The sequence below is a fragment of the Ranitomeya imitator genome, chromosome 1, assembly GCF_032444005.1.
Source record: "Ranitomeya imitator isolate aRanImi1 chromosome 1, aRanImi1.pri, whole genome shotgun sequence".
Classification (NCBI taxonomy): domain Eukaryota; kingdom Metazoa; phylum Chordata; class Amphibia; order Anura; family Dendrobatidae; genus Ranitomeya; species Ranitomeya imitator.
This window is the reverse complement of record NC_091282.1, coordinates 842,924,605-842,942,080: the sequence shown is the minus strand read 5'-3', so window position 1 is coordinate 842,942,080 and position 17,476 is coordinate 842,924,605. Positions and strand designations below refer to the sequence as shown.

The window sequence follows — 17,476 nt, the reverse complement described above, 5'->3', positions numbered from 1 at the left end:
CCCAAATCATTCAGTTTAAGGGAAATGGTACCAAACACTAATGAAATATACAGTGGGGCAAAAAAGTATTTAGTCAGTCAGCAATAGTGCAAGTTCCACCACTTAAAAAGATGAGAGGCGTCTGTAATTTACATCATAGGTAGACCTCAACTATGGGAGTCAAACTGAGAAAAAAAAATCCAGAAAATCACATTGTCTGTTTTTTTAACATTTTATTTGCATATTATGGTGGAAAATAAGTATTTGGTCAGAAACAAAATTTCATCTCAATACTTTGTAATATATCCTTTGTTGGCAATGACAGAGGTCAAACGTTTTCTGTAAGTCTTCACAAGGTTGCCACACAGTGTTGTTGGTATGTTGGCCCATTCCTCCATGCAGATCTCCTCTAGAGCAGTGATGTTTTTGGCTTTTCGCTTGGCAACACGGACTTTCAACTCCCTCCAAAGGTTTTCTATAGGGTTGAGATCTGGAGACTGGCTAGGCCACTCCAGGACCTTGAAATGGTTCTTACGAAGCCACTCCTTCGTTGCCCTGGCGGTGTGCTTTGGATCATTGTCATGTTGAAAGACCCAGCCACGTTTCATCTTCAATGCCCTTGCTGATGGAAGGAGGTTTGCACTCAAAATCTCACGATACATGGCCCCATTCATTCTTTCATGTACCCGGATCAGTCGTCCTGGCCCCTTTGCAGAGAAACAGCCCCAAAGCATGATGTTTCCACCACCATGCTTTACAGTAGGTATGGTGTTTGATGGATGCAACTCAGTATTCTTTTTCCTCCAAACACGACAAGTTGTGTTTCTACCAAACAGTTCCAGTTTGGTTTCATCAGACCATAGGACATTCTCCCAAAACTCCTCTGGATCATCCAAATGCTCTCTAGCAAACTTCAGACGGGCCCGGACATGTACTGGCTTAAGCAGTGGGACACGTCTGGCACTGCAGGATCTGAGTCCATGGTGGCGTAGTGTGTTACTTATGGTAGGCCTTGTTACATTGGTCCCAGCTCTCTGCAGTTCATTCACTAGGTCCCCCCGCGTGGTTCTGGGATTTTTGCTCACCGTCCTTGTGATCATTCTGACCCCACGGGGTGGGATTTTGCGTGGAGCCCCAGATCGAGGGAGATTATCAGTGGTCTTGTATGTCTTCCATTTTCTAATTATTGCTCCCACTGTTGATTTCTTCACTCCAAGCTGGTTGGCTATTGCAGATTCAGTCTTCCCAGCCTGGTGCAGGGCTGCAATTTTGTTTCTGGTGTCCTTTGACAGCTCTTTGGTCTTCACCATAGTGGAGTTTGGAGTCAGACTGTTTGAGGGTGTGCACAGGTGTCTTTTTATACTGATAACAAGTTTAAACAGGTGCCATTACTACAGGTAATGAGTGGAGGAAAGAGGAGACTCTTAAAGAAGAAGTTACAGGTCTGTGAGAGCCAGAAATCTTGATTGTTTGTTTCTGACCAAATACTTATTTTCCACCATAATATGCAAACAAAATTATAAAAAAACAGACAATGTGATTTTCTGGATTTTTTTTTCTCAGTTTGTCTCCCATAGTTGAGGTCTACCTATGATGTAAATTACAGACGCCTCTCATCTTTTTAAGTGGTGGAACTTGCACTATTGCTGACTGACTAAATACTTTTTTGCCCCACTGTATATTAACATTTGACTTTGTGGTAAGTAATAAATGTGAATACTTTTCTGCCCAATGATGACAGAAGTATTCTGGGAGTGATACCTTTATTGGCTAACCAGAAAATAATATGTTTGCAAGCTTTGAGAGCACAGAGGCTCCTTCTTCAGACAAGATTACAGATAGATTAGTAAAATTAATTAATATAATCTAATCTAATAAGATTAATCTATCTGTAATCATGCCTGAAGAAGGAGCCTCTGTGCTCTGAAAGCTTGCAAACATATTATTTTCTGGTTAGCCGATAAAGGTATCACTCCCAGAATACTTCTGTCATCATTGGGCAGAAAAGTATTCACATCGATTTTTCTGGCTAACACGATACCACAATACAATTTGTTATTGTATATCATGGTAAGTAATAAAAATGCCTTAAAACATTCTTTCTCATTATTCTGGCTATGCAAATATTAATAATTGTAGTAATGCTAATCATTTCAGATATTGAGAAAAACATGCACATGTGGCTTTTTATATAGTGTATGCAAACTTCTAGTTTCATCTGCATATATATATATTGTATATAATCAGGAAACCCCTTTTAAGCATAATGATAATTGAAAAGTGTACAGTATGTTTCTATATTTATATTTAATTGTACAACTATACATGACATTTGTGCAATTCTATTTCAGCTTCATTTAGCATAGGACCAAGAAATCTCACAGTCATCAATATTACTTTCAACTCAATTCACCTGAAATGGGATGCATTTGATCTACGCGAATGTCAAGAGATTTTACAAAACTGGATTATTATCATAAAAGATCTTGAAACTAATGTCTCAAAGGGTAATATAAATTTATGTGTGAAATGTACGTCCAACTTTGAAATCCATTTAGACTATATACATAAGCTGACTAAAAATGTGAGTGACTTTGGAAAAACACCGAATTGCGTACTTTGCATTGAGTATTTCACTTATGGTGCAGAGCTGAAATTACAGTTCTGCTGATTGTCAATGGAAATATTCAACAAATTCATTATCACACATCCTAAGGCCTCTTTCACACTTCCGTTTTTTTTTTCCATCACAATGCGTCGTTTTGTGAAAAAAATGGATCCAGCAAATGTTTCTGCTGGATCCGTGTTTTTCTCATAGACTTGTATTAGCAACGGATTGTGATGGATGGCCTTCCGTTTCATCCGTCGTGCACTGGATCCGTCGTAAAATCGCTGTGCGTCGGGCGAAGACAACGCACAGAGGAAGGTTTTTTGTGCACGTCGGAAAATCGTGCAGCGGCAATGACCCCAGATGACGTAGCGGTCTCGCAAGACCGCTATGTCATCGGGTCATTTCGCAAGGCATTACTGGGAATGGGAGCATTACGAGCTTCACGAGCATCAGGAAGGCTGCGAGAGACGCTGGAACGTGAGAATATCAAGATTTTTCATTTTTAAATTATTTTTAACATTATATCTTTTTACTATTGATGCTGCATAGGCAGCATCAATAGTAAAAAGTTGGTCACACTTGTCAAACACTATGTTTGACAAGTGTGACCAACCTGTTAATCAGTTTTCCAAGTGATACTACAGATCATTTGGAAAACGCTACGGATCCGTAAAAAAAACGGATCCTATGCATCCGTTTTTTACAATCTGCACAGGGTCCGTCTTTTCAACATTTTGATGGATTGTGACTGATTGTAAAAAACGGAAGTGTGAAAGAGGCCTAACATCTTAACTGCAATGCTATGTGGTAGGAGTTGGCTTTTACTTCATCAGATTAAAGCACAGTGACTGTTGTGAAGACTACACTTTCCAGAATGGACATGAGAGCAACTGCAAAGTTTTGTGCAGTAAAGAAATGTTGGTCAATCTGAACACTTAAAGAATCAGAATTGTGAATGCAGCTCAGAAGTACAATACAAGCCCTAATTTAAATTTCAATATAAAATGCAAGGTCTAGAAAAAGTTACTCAACTTTTAATGCAGATTTCATTATTTAGAATAATATTATAGAATGTACATTGTAAAATTGTGAAATCTCGGTTGTCTTCAGGTTTTCTTCTCTAACTGACCATGAAAGCATTTTTTTCCTATTTTGGTCTATTCTAGTTTTGTTACTTGGGTTGTCTCAGCACAAGCAGTGACTTAAACATTAGGCCTTTGCTATATTGTGACCAAAGTTTTCCAGGTGTCGCTAGACGTTCATTCAGACCTCCATGCCCATCAGTCCAAGCATGGACTACTAATCCATAATCAGGCTGAGGCTCTCTAAACCCGAGCACGACGGCTTCATATACAGTATTTCTATGAAGCTGTCTCACTCGGGTCAGGAAACACGCAGTCAGTCAATGCATTGCAGTGTGATCTCGAATGAACCTTTATAGTTAATGGTTAACAATATGGACTCTGGGAAAGACTGGCGGTGAAGTTCTTCCCCCAAGGTGCTGCCACTGTTCTAACAATCAGCAGGATAATAAGCCATAATTGCCTGTGATTTGACAAGGCTATTACTTAAATCATTATGGTGGCATGTAAATCTTTACTTTCCAAAAGAAAACATCTCCCTAATATCCCTACATATGACCAATAAACTAAATTCTAAGCATTTTGGAATGGTTATGATGAAGAATAACATTATTTGTAAGAAACAATATTTGTAAAATATTATAAGAAATAATTAATTATTGCCATGCAGATGGAATTTATTAACACATAAACATTTAACATTCTAATTAATTATTTTAGAGACATATGAAAATTCATCCATGACTCAGTACCTTGCCGAACAATTGCCTCCTGGGTTCAATTACACCATTGAAGTTAAGGGAATTACTATCTTTGGAGAGCAAACTGGGAGCAGTTATAAATCTATATTCATCCCTCGGAAAGGTAACTAATATTATAAATTATTCTTATATTTGTTTGCTACTATGTAAAAAGAAAACAAAGTTCTTGGCATGTAAAAAGCAATACTGTAAGTAGGCAGTGAATTTTTAGTCCAACCATAAATAATAATTGTCTCATGAAGATGACATCTGTTATGACCTGGTGGTTAGGACAATAATGGACCTGGTGGTTAAGAGCACACGGAATGACCTGATAGTTACTAAGAATACAGGACAAGCTCTGAGACGTGGGAACTCTGCTGACCCGCATCCCTAATCCTATCACACACACTAGAAATAGCCGTGGATTGCTCCTAACGCTCCCTATTCAACTCGTCACAGCCTAAGGAACTAGCTAGCCCTAAAGATAGAAAAATAAAACCTACCTTGCCTCAGAGAAATTCCCCAAAGGAAAAGGCAGCCCCCCACATATAATGACTGTGAGTTAAGATGAAAAATACAAACACGGAGATTAAATAGATTTAGCAAAGTGAGGCCCGACTTACTGAACAGACAGAGGATAGGAAAGGTAACTTTGCGGTCAGCACAAAAACTACAAAAAGACCACACAGAGGGCGCAAAAAGACCCTCCGCACCGACTCACGGTGCGGAGGCGCTCCCTCTGCGTCCCAGAGCTTCCAGCAAGCAAGACGAAAATCAAAATAGCAAGCTGGACAGAAAAATAGCAAACCAGAGAAAAACAAGCAGGAACTTAGCTTCTGCTGGGAAGACAGGTCACAAGAACGATCCAGGAGCGAACTAGACCAATACTGGAACATTGACAGGTGGCATGGAGCAATGATCTAAGTGGAGTTTAATAGAGCAGCCAGCTAACGAATTAACCTCGTCACCTGTGGAAGGAAACTCAGAAGTCGCAGCCCCACTCACAACCACCAGAGGAAGCCCATGGACAGAACCAGCCGAAGTACCATTCATGACCACAGGAGGGAGCTTGACAACAGAATTCACAACAGTACCCCCCCTTGAGGAGGGGTCACCGAACCCTCACCAGAGCCCCCAGGCCGACCAGGACGAGCCAAATGAAAGGCACGAACCAGATCGGCAGCATGAACATCAGAGGCAAAGACCCAGGAATTATCTTCCTGACCATAACCCTTCCACTTGACCAGGTACTGGAGTTTCCGTCTCGAAATACGAGAATCCAAAATCTTCTCCACCACATACTCCAACTCCCCCTCAACCAACACCGGGGCAGGAGGATCAACGGATGGAACCACAGGCGCCACGTATCTCCGCAACAACGACCTATGGAATACATTATGGATGGCAAAAGAAGCTGGAAGGGTCAAACGAAATGACACAGGATTGAGAACCTCAGAAATCTTATACGGACCAATGAAACAAGGCTTAAACTTAGGAGAGGAAACCTTCATAGGAACATAACGAGACGACAACCAAACCAAAACCCCAACACGAAGTCGGGGACCCACACAGCGCCGGCGGTTAGCGAAACGTTGAGCCTTCTCCTGGGACAATGTCAAATTGTCCACCACATGAGTCCAAATCTGCTGCAACCTATCCACCACAGTATCTACACCAGGACAGTCCGAAGACTCAACCTGCCCTGAAGAGAAACGAGGATGGAAACCAGAATTGCAGAAAAACGGCGAAACCAAAGTAGCCGAGCTGGCCCGATTATTAAGGGCGAACTCAGCCAAAGGCAAAAAGGACACCCAATAATCCTGATCAGCAGAAACAAAGCATCTCAGATATGTTTCCAAAATCTGATTAGTTCGTTCGGTTTGGCCATTTGTCTGAGGATGGAAAGCCGAGGAAAAAGACAAATCAATGCCCATCCTAGCACAAAAGGATCGCCAAAACCTCGAAACAAACTGGGAACCTCTGTCCGAAACGATGTTCTCCGGAATGCCATGCAAACGAACCACATGCTGGAAAAACAATGGCACCAAATCAGAGGAGGAAGGCAACTTAGACACGGGTACCAAATGGACCATCTTAGAGAAGCGATCACAAACCACCCAAATGACCAACATCTTTTGAGAGACAGGGAGATCCGAAATAAAATCCATAGAAATATGCGTCCAGGGCCTCTTCGGGACCGGCAAGGGCAAAAGCAACCCACTGGCACGAGAACAGCAGGGCTTAGCCCGAGCACTAGTCCCACAGGACTGCACAAAAGAACGCACATCCCGTGACAAAGACAGCCACCAAAAGGATCTAGCCACCAAATCTCTGGTACCAAAGATTCCAGGATGACCAGCCAACACCGAACAATGAACCTCAGAGATAACTCTACTGGTCCATTTATCAGGGACAAACAGTTTCTCCGCTGGGCAACGGTCAGGTCTATCAGCCTGAAATTTTTGCAGCACCCGCCGCACATCAGGGGAGATGGCAGACAAAATTACCCCCTCTTTGAGAATACCCGCCGGCTCAGGAACACCCGGAGAGTCGGGCACAAAACTCCTTGACAGGGCATCAGCCTTCACATTCTTAGAGCCCGGAAGGTACGAAACCACAAAATCAAAATGGGAGAAAAATAGCGACCAACGAGCCTGTCTAGGATTCAACCGTTTGGCAGACTCGAGATAAGTCAAATTCTTGTGATCTGTCAAGACCACCACGCGATGCTTGGCTCCTTCAAGCCAATGACGCCACTCCTCGAATGCCCACTTCATGGCCAACAACTCTCGATTGCCAACATCATAATTGCGCTCAGCAGGCGAAAACTTTCTAGAAAAGAAGGCACATGGCTTCATCACCGAGCCATCAGAACTTCTTTGCGACAAAACAGCCCCTGCTCCAATCTCAGAAGCATCAACCTCGACCTGAAACGGGAGCGAAACATCTGGCTGGCACAACACAGGGGCAGAAGAAAAACGACGCTTCAACTCCTGAAAAGCTTCCACAGCCGCAATAGACCAATTGACCACATCAGCACCCTTCTTGGTCAAATCAGTCAACGGTTTAGCAACACTAGAAAAATTACTGATGAAGCGACGATAAAAATTAACAAAGCCCAGGAACTTTTGCAGACTCTTCACAGATGTCGGCTGAGTCCAATCATAAATGGCCTGGACTTTAACAGGGTCCATCTCGATAGTAGAAGGGGAAAAAATGAAACCCAAAAATGAAACCTTCTGAACTCCAAAGAGACACTTTGACCCCTTCACAAACAAAGAATTCGCACGAAGGATCTGGAACACCATTCTGACCTGCTTCACGTGAGACTCCCAATCATCCGAGAAGACCAAAATATCATCCAAATATACAATCAGGAATTTATCCAGGTACTCTCGGAAGATGTCATGCTTAAAGGACTGAAATACTGATGGAGCATTGGAAAGCCCGGATGGCATAACCAGGTACTCAAAATGGCCCTCGGGCATATTAAATGCTGTTTTCCATTCATCGCCCTGTTTAATACGCACAAGATTATACGCACCACGAAGATCTATCTTGGTGAACCAACTAGCCCCCTTAATCTGAGAAAATAAATCAGACAGCAGCGGCAAAGGGTACTGAAATTTGACTGTGATCTTATTAAGAAGGCGGTAATCAATACAAGGTCTCAAAGAACCATCCTTCTTGGCTAGGGTTGAGCGAAACGGATCGTTCATTTTCAAAAGTCGCCGACTTTTGGCAAAGTCGGGTTTCATGAAACCCGATCCGACCCCTGTGCGGGGTCGGCCATGCGGTACGCGACTTTCGCGCCAAAGTCGCGTTTCAATGACGCGAAAAGCACCATTTCTCAGCCAATGAAGGTAAACGCAGAGTGTGGGCAGCGTGATGACATAGGTCCTGGTCCCCACCATCTTAGAGAAGGGCATTGCAGTGATTGGCTTGCTGTCTGCGGCGTCACAGGGGCTATAAAGGGGAGTTCCCGCCGACCGCCATGTTACTGCTGCTGATCTGAGCTTAGGGAGAGGTTGCTGCCGCTTCGTCAGAAGCAGGGATAGCGTTAGGCAGGGTCCATTAACCACCAAACCGCTTGTGCTGTAGCGATTTCCACTGCCCAACACCACCTTCGGTGTGCAGTTGACAGTGGAAGCTACATTTTTTTTTTTTTTTCCCCCTCAGCGCTGTAGCTCATTGGGCTGCCCTAGAAGGCTCCCTGATAGCAGCATTGCTATGTGTACGCCGCTGTGCAAACCAACTGCTTTTTTCAAAGCACAAATCCTCTTGTTCCTTCCTTTCTGCACAGCTATCTTTTTGGTTTGTACACACTTTTTATTTAATTTGTGCATCAGTCCACTCCTTATTGCTGCCTGCCATACCTGGCTGAGATTACTAGAGGGAGATAGTAATTGAAGGACACTCCCTGTTTTTTTTTTTTTTTTTGTGGGAGATTAAGATTGACATTTCTGCTAGAGTGCCATCCCTGTCTGTGTCATCTCTCACTCAGTGGGCCATAGAAAGCCTATTTATTTTTTTGCTTGATTTGGGTTATAAAATCTACCTGAAAAAATCACTACATCAATCAGTGGGAGAAAAATATTGGCCTCAGGGCTTGTGTGCCACTCTTGACTCCTGTGTGCATTATCACTCACTCAGTGGGCCATAGAAAGCCTATTTATTTTTTTGCTTGATTTTGGTTCTAAAATCTACCTGAAAAAATCACTACATCAATCAGTGGGAGAAAAATATTGGCCTCAGGGCTTGTGTGCCACTCCTGACTCCTGTGTGCATCATCACTCACTCAGTGGGCCATAGAAAGCCCATTTTTTTTTTTTTGCTTTATTTCGGTTCTAAATTCTACCTGAAAAAATCAATAAATCAATCAGTGGGAGATTAATATTGGCCTTTGGGCTTGTGTGCCAGTCCTAAGCGTGCCATCTCTCTCTCTCAGATAGTGGGCCATAGAAAGCCTATTTATTTTTTTTTTTATTGGGTTTATAAATTTTCCCTGGAAAAAAAAAAAAAGTGGGAGATTAATATTGGCCTCTGGGCTTGTGTGCCAGTCCTGAGCGTGCCATCTCTCTCACAAATAGTGGGCCATAGAAAGCCTATTTATTTTATTTTTTTTGGTTTTATAAATTCTCCCTTAAAAAAAAAAGGGAGATTAATATTGGCCTTTGGGCTTGTGTGCCAGTCCTAAGCGTGCCATCTCTCTCTGTCTCTCAGATAGTGGGCCATAGAAAGCCTATTTATTATTTTTTTTATTGGGTTTATAAATTTTCCCTGGAACAAAAAAAAAAAAGTGGGAGATAAATATTGGCCTCTGGGCTTGTGTGCCACTCCTGACTCCTGTGTGCGTCATCTCTCACTCAGTGGGCCATAGAAAGCCTTTTTTTGTTTTATTTGTTTTCTAAATTCTCCCTGAAAAAATCATTTTATTTTCTTTGGTTTCTAAATTCTTCCTGAAAAAATCATTTTATTCTATTTTTTTTTTCCTAAAGTCTCCCTGAAAAAAAACAAAAAAAAACAAATCAGTGGGAGATTAATATTGCCCTTTCTGCTTGTGTGCCAGTCTTGACTCCTGGGTGTGCCATCTCTCTCTCTCTCTCCAATTGTGGGCCATAGAAAGCCTATTATTTTTTTAGCTTGATTTGGGTTCCAAAATCTACCTGAAAAAATCACTACATCAATCAGTGGGAGATAAATATTGGCCTCTGGGCTTGTGTGCCACTCCTGACTCCTGTGTGCGTCATCTCTCACTCAGTGGGCCATAGAAAGCCTTTTTTTGTTTTATTTGTTTTCTAAATTCTCCCTGAAAAAATCATTTTATTTTCTTTGGTTTCTAAATTCTTCCTGAAAAAATCATTTTATTCTATTTTTTTTTCCCTAAAGTCTCCCTGAAAAAAAAAAAAAAAAAAACCAAATCAGTGGGAGATTAATATTGCCCTTTCTGCTTGTGTGCCAGTCTTGACTCCTGGGTGTGCCATCTCTCTCTCTCTCTCTCTCTCCAATTGTGGGCCATAGAAAGCCTATTATTTTTTTTAGCTTGATTTGGGTTCCAAAATCTACCTGAAAAAATCACTACATCAATCAGTGGGAGATAAATATTGGCCTCTGGGCTTGTGTGCCACTCCTGACTCCTGTGTGCGTCATCTCTCACTCAGTGGGCCATAGAAAGCCTTTTTTTGTTTTATTTGTTTTCTAAATTCTCCCTGAAAAAATCATTTTATTTTCTTTGGTTTCTAAATTCTTCCTGAAAAAATCATTTTATTCTATTTTTTTTTTCCTAAAGTCTCCCTGAAAAAAAAAAAAAAAAATCAAATCAGTGGGAGATTAATATTTACATTTGTGCTTCAGTGACAGTCCTGCATGTGTGGCATCTCTCTCATTTGTTGCCACCAACAACAGAGTGTGTAACATTGTGCCTGATTTTCGTTGTGGTGTCACTCACCTGTAAAGGGGTAGCTAAATCATACTGAAGTTATAGCTCACCGTGTAATTTGTGTGACAGCAACAAATACCGTTAGTTTGTTTACGTTTTTAAAACAATGAGGAAGTATGGTGGAAGAGGTCGTGGCCGGGGGCGTTCATTGTCAGCTGGTAATGAGGGTAGTGGTAGTGGTGGAGCATCAGCTGGTCGTGGGAAAAAAAATATTGCACCTAAGTCTGGAGCTGTGGAGCCAGGTTCGTCGTCTGGCTACACAAGGCCTCGAACGCTCCCTTTTCTGGGAGTAGGAAAACCGCTTATAAATCCGGAGCAGCAAGAGCAAGTTTTGGCTTATCTTGCTGACTCAGCCTCTAGCTCTTTTGCCTCCTCTCGTGAAACTGGTAAATGTCAAAGCAGCGCGTCGTTAGTGGATGTTCACGGTCAGGGACAAGTCGCTTCCTTGTCCTCTTCAGCAAAAACAACAACAGAGAAGAATGCAGCAGGCGACACAACGGGTTACTCCATGGAGCTCTTTACACATACCGTCCCTGGCTTAGAAAGTGAAGCAGTTAACAGTCCATGCCCATTACAAGTTGAATCTGACATGGAGTGCACTGATGCACAGCCACAGCCAGACTACTATGCTGGTCCTTTGACTCAGACCACAACATTGCCCTCGCAGGGTGCTGATCAAGAATCAGACCCTGATGAGACTATGTTGCCCCATCACGAACGCTATACCACCGACCGACACGGTGACACAGACGAAGTTGCACACGAGCTACAAGAAGAGGTAATAGATGACCCAGTTCTTGACCCCGATTGGCAGCCATTGGGGGAACAGGGTGCAGGCGGCAGCAGTTCAGAAGCGGAGGAGGAGGGGCCGCAGCAGGCATCAACATCGCAACAGGTTCCATCTGCCGGGCCCGTATCTTGCCCAAAACGCGTGGCAAAGCCAAAACCTGTTGGAGGACAGCGTGGCCATCCGGTTAAAGCTCAGTCTGCAATGCCTGAAAAGGTATCCGATGCTAGAAAGAGTGCAGTCTGGCATTTTTTTAAACAACATCCAATTGATCAGCGCAAAGTCATCTGTCAAAAATGTTCAACTACCTTAAGCAGAGGACAGAATCTGAAAAGTCTCAATACAAGTTGCATGCATAGACATTTAACCACCATGCATTTGCAAGCCTGGACTAACTACCAAACGTCCCTTAAGGTTGTAGCACCCTCGGCCAATGAAGCTAGTCAGCAACGCAACATCCCTTCCGGCAGTGTAGGGCCACCATTTTCCGCACCACCTGCAGTATCTGTGCAGGTTTCTTTGCCAGGCCAAAGCCGTCAGGGTCAGGGAATCACCAGTTTCGTAGTAGGAAACACTGCATCTAGGGCACCGGTGGCAACAATACCATCTCCCACCGTCTCTCAGTCTGCCATGTCCACCGGCACCCCCGCTAGTTCCACGATCTCCAGCTCTCCAGTCCAGCTCACCCTACATGAGACTATGGTTAGAAAAAGGAAGTACTTAGCCTCGCATCCGCGTACACAGGGTTTGAACGCACACATAGCTAGACTAATCTCGTTAGAGATGATGCCCTACCGGTTAGTTGAAAGCGAAGCTTTCAAAGCCCTGATGGACTACGCTGTACCACGCTACGAGCTACCCAGTCGACACTTTTTTTCTAGAAAAGCCATCCCAGCCCTCCACCAGCATGTTAAAGAGCGCATCGTCCATGCACTCAGGCAATCTGTGAGCACAAAGGTGCATCTGACAACAGATGCATGGACCAGTAGGCATGGCCAGGGACGTTACGTGTCCATCACGGCACACTGGGTAAATGTGGTGGATGCAGGGTCCACAGGGGACAGCAAGTTTGGGACAGTTCTGCCTAGCCCACGGTCTAGGAAACAATTGGCTGTAGCCGTTCGCACCCCCTCCTCCTCCTCTTCGTCCTCCTGCAGAAGCGAGAGCTCGTCCACAGACCGCAGTCGCACAACCACTCCATCCGCAGCTGCCACTGTTGCACACCAGGTCCCCCATTATGGGGCAGCTACTGGCAAACGTCAGCAGGCTGTATTGGCTATGAAGTGTTTGGGCGACAACAGACACACCACGGAAGTTCTGTCCGAGTTCTTGCAGAAAGAAACGCAGTCGTGGCTGGGCACTGTAGATCTTGAGGCAGGCAAGGTAGTGAGTGATAACGGAAGGAATTTCATGGCTGCCATCTCCCTTTCCCAACTGAAACACATTCCTTGCCTGGCTCACACCTTAAACCTGGTGGTGCAGTGCTTCCTGAAAAGTTATCCGGGGTTATCCGACCTGCTCCTCAAAGTGCGTGGACTTTGCTCACATATCCGCCGTTCGCCCGTACACTCCAGCCGTATGCAGACCTATCAGCGTTCTTTGAACCTTCCCCAGCATCGCCTAATCATAGACGTTGCAACAAGGTGGAACTCAACACTGCACATGCTTCAGAGACTGTGTGAACAGAGGCGGGCTGTTATGTTTTTGTGGGAGGATACACATACACGGGCAGGCAGTAGGATGGCAGACATGGAGTTGTCAGGTGTGCAGTGGTCGAAGATTCAAGACATGTGTCAAGTCCTTCAGTGTTTTGAGGAATGCACACGGCTGGTTAGTGCAGACAACGCCATAATAAGCATGAGCATCCCCCTAATGCATCTGCTGATGCAAAGTTTGACGCACATAAAGGATCAGGCGTCTGCAGCTGAGGAAGAGGAAAGCCTTGATGACAGTCAGCCATTGTCTGGCCAGGGCAGTGTACAGGACGAGGTAGCGGGCGAAGAGGAGGAGGAGGACGAGGAGGATGATGGGGATGATTATATTTTTAATGAGGAAGCTTTTCCGGGGCCACTGGAAATTGGTGGCGCGGCAAGGCCGGGTTCTGGTTTTTTGAGGGACACAAGTGACGTGGATTTGCCTGAAACTGCCCCTCAACCAAGCACAACCGCAGATTTGAGAACTGGAACTTTGGCCCACATGGCGGATTATGCCTTACGTATCCTCAAAAGGGACACACGCATAACTAAAATGATGAATGATGACGATTACTGGTTGGCCTGCCTCCTTGATCCTCGCTATAAAGGCAAATTGCAAAATATAATGCCACATGAGAACTTGGAACTAATATTAGCAACCAAACAATCAACTCTTGTTGACCGTTTGCTTCTGGCATTCCCTGCACACAGCGCCCGTGATCGTTCTCACACGAGCTGCAGGGGCCAGCAGACCAGAGGAGTTAGAGGGGCAGAAATCAGAAGTGGCGTTGGCCAGAGGGGTTTTCTGACCAGGTTGTGGAGTGATTTTGCTATGACCGCAGACAGGACAGGTACTGCAGCATCAATTCAAAGTGACAGGAGACAACATTTGTCCAGTATGGTTACAAACTATTTTTCATCCCTTATCGATGTTCTCCCTCAACCGTCATTCCCATTTGATTACTGGGCATCAAAATTAGACACCTGGCCAGAATTGGCAGAATATGCATTGCAGGAGCTTGCTTGCCCGGCAGCTAGTGTCCTATCAGAAAGAGTATTCAGTGCTGCAGGTTCAATACTAACAGAAAAAAGGACTCGTCTGGCTACCCAAAATGTAGATGATCTAACCTTCATTAAAATGAACCACAACTGGATTTCGAAATCTTTTGCCCCACCTTGCCCGGCTGACACCTAGCTTTCCTATGAAAAGGTCTTGCCTGTGGACTATTCTGAATGCCTTTTCCAATCTCGTAATTTTCTGCACCTGATTGTCCAGCATACGACATGTTTACACCTCACTAAATGGCCAAACTCCCCACACGGGGCCGTGGTATCGACACTTGGCGACAGCACCCGTGAGAGTGCAGTTTGTCTGAAGAGGTGGGTGAGCCCGCTTTTGGTCGACGGCACTGCCACTGGGTCCCTCCTAGTACAATAAAGTGTCTCTGGCGGTGGTGGTGCGCACCCAACGTCAGACACACCGTTGTAATATGAGGGGCCCTGGGCCTGTACCGCCGGCCACAAGACAGTTTCCCCCCACCCCAGCTCAAACAGTGCTCTACCACTTGCAAAATTATCTCACAGCTCCACCAATGTTTAGTCTATGCGCTGACATCCTTCAATGCCTGCCACTGACAATACCATTGTATTGACATTTTTGTTATGTTAGGCCTTCGATGCCTGTCTGTGGTCACTCCTTCCACTAGGCCTCCACTGACCACACCACTGCTGCCCGTGTACCCCTGTAACCAATTTAAAATTGCCTACAGCCATGTGTTATTATTTTAGGCCTTCGATGCCTGTCTGCGGTGACTCCTTCCACTAGGCCTCCACTGACCACACCACTGCTGCCCGTGTACCCCTGGAACCAATTTAAAATTGCCTACAGCCATGTGTTATTATTTTAGGCCTTCGATGCCTGTCTGCGGTGACTCCTTCCACTAGGCCTCCACTGACCACACCACTGCTGCCCGTGTACCCCTGTAACCAATTTAGAATTGCCTACAGCCATGTGTTATTATTTTAGGCCTTCGATGCCTGTCTGCGGTCACTCCTTCCACTAGGCCTCCACTGACCACACCACTGCTGCCCGTGTACCCCTGGAACCAATTTAAAATTGCCTACAGCCATGTGTTATTATTTTAGGCCTTCGATGCCTCTCTGCGGTCACTCCTTCCACTAGGCCTCCACTGACCACACCACTGCTGCCCGTGTACCCCTGGAACCAATTTAAAATTGCCTACAGCCATGTGTTATTATTTTAGGCCTTCGATGCCTGTCTGCGGTCACTCCTTCCACTAGGCCTCCACTGACCACACCACTGCTGCCCGTGTACCCCTGGAACCAATTTAAAATTGCCTACAGCCAGCCCAATTTTTTTATTTTAGGCCTTCGATGCCTGTCTGCGGTCCATTCTTTCAACTACTACTACACTGACCAGGGCACTGCTGCCCGTGTACCCCTGGAACCAATTTAAAATTGCCTACAGCCATGTGTTATTATTTTAGGCCTTCGATGCCTGTCTGTGGTCACTCCTTCCACTAGGCCTCCACTGACCACACCACTGCTGCCCGTGTACCCCTGGAACCAATTTAAAATTGCCTACAGCCATGTGTTATTATTTTAGGCCTTCGATGCCTGTCTGTGGTCACTCCTTCCACTAGGCCTCCACTGACCACACCACTGCTGCCCGTGTACCCCTGGAACCAATTTAAAATTGCCTACAGCCATGTGTTATTATTTTAGGCCTTCGATGCCTGTCTGCGGTCACTCCTTCCACTAGGCCTCCACTGACCACACCACTGCTGCCCGTGTACCCCTGGAACCAATTTAAAATTGTCTACAGCCATGTGTTATTATTTTAGGCCTTCGATGCCTGTCTGCGGTCACTCCTTCCACTAGGCCTCCACTGACCACACCACTGCTGCCCGTGTACCCCTGGAACCAATTTAAAATTGCCTACAGCCAGCCCAATTTTTTTATTTTAGGCCTTCGATGCCTGTCTGCGGTCCATTCTTTCAACTACTACTACACTGACCAGGGCACTGCTGCCCGTGTACCCCTGGAACCAATTTAAAATTGCCTACAGCCATGTGTTATTATTTTAGGCCTTCGATGCCTGTCTGCGGTGACTCCTTCCACTAGGCCTCCACTAACCACACCACTGCTGCCCGTGTACCCCTGTAACCAATTTAGAATTGCCTACAGCCATGTGTTATTATTTTAGGCCTTCGATGCCTGTCTGCGGTCACTCCTTCCACTAGGCCTCCACTGACCACACCACTGCTGCCCGTGTACCCCTGGAACCAATTTAAAATTGCCTACAGCCATGTGTTATTATTTTAGGCCTTCGATGCCTGTCTGCGGTCACTCCTTCCACTAGGCCTCCACTGACCACACCACTGCTGCCCGTGTACCCCTGGAACCAATTTAAAATTGCCTACAGCCAGCCCAATTTTTTTATTTTAGGCCTTCGATGCCTGTCTGCGGTCCATTCTTTCAACTACTACTACACTGACCAGGGCACTGCTGCCCGTGTACCCCTGGAACCAATTTAAAATTGCCTACAGCCATGTGTTATTATTTTAGGCCTTCGATGCCTGTCTGTGGTCACTCCTTCCACTAGGCCTCCACTGACCACACCACTGCTGCCCGTGTACCCCTGGAACCAACATCAGAAAATATAAAAATAAGTATTTTGCTTATAAAAAAGAAAATACTGGAGAGATATCAAATGCAGACATTTTAACATTAAAAACAAACACATACAACAAAAATCTGGTACAGTACTAAAAATGGCCACCAGCTACAATAACTTTCTCCTGCAAGTAGTTAACTGAAAGGTTTTTTCAATTTTAAACACAGATATGGCATCCACCGAGTGTTGTCCTGTCGCGTCTTCTTTATATTATTGCCAAGAAGATGCAAAACAATGAAAATAATAAAATCATTATTTACCAAAAAAATAGAGTAAGTCAAAACCACATTGCAAATAAACATTCATTACAAATAAAGAAGCAGGGCGCGTCCGAGGGTGAGTATATACCTGATAAGAATATAATCACCCTCGGACGCGCCCTGCTTCTTTCCGACAGCCTTCCTTCCTAAGAATCAGCCCTTCCGTGGTGTAGAGAGAGGGTTT

General features: G+C 44.7%; 1 protein-coding gene across 1 annotated transcript in view; it reads left to right on the top strand.

Annotated features, from left to right (window-relative positions):
* The window catches only part of IL12RB1 (interleukin 12 receptor subunit beta 1), a 228,817-nt gene that overhangs the window by 192,293 nt on the left and 19,048 nt on the right, over window positions 1–17,476 (top strand). Inside the window, exons 11-12 of the mRNA XM_069745689.1 lie at window positions 2,331–2,486; window positions 4,393–4,536. Of these exons, the coding sequence (XP_069601790.1) occupies window positions 2,331–2,486; window positions 4,393–4,536 (300 nt within the window). The remainder of the gene's footprint in view (window positions 1–2,330; window positions 2,487–4,392; window positions 4,537–17,476) is intronic.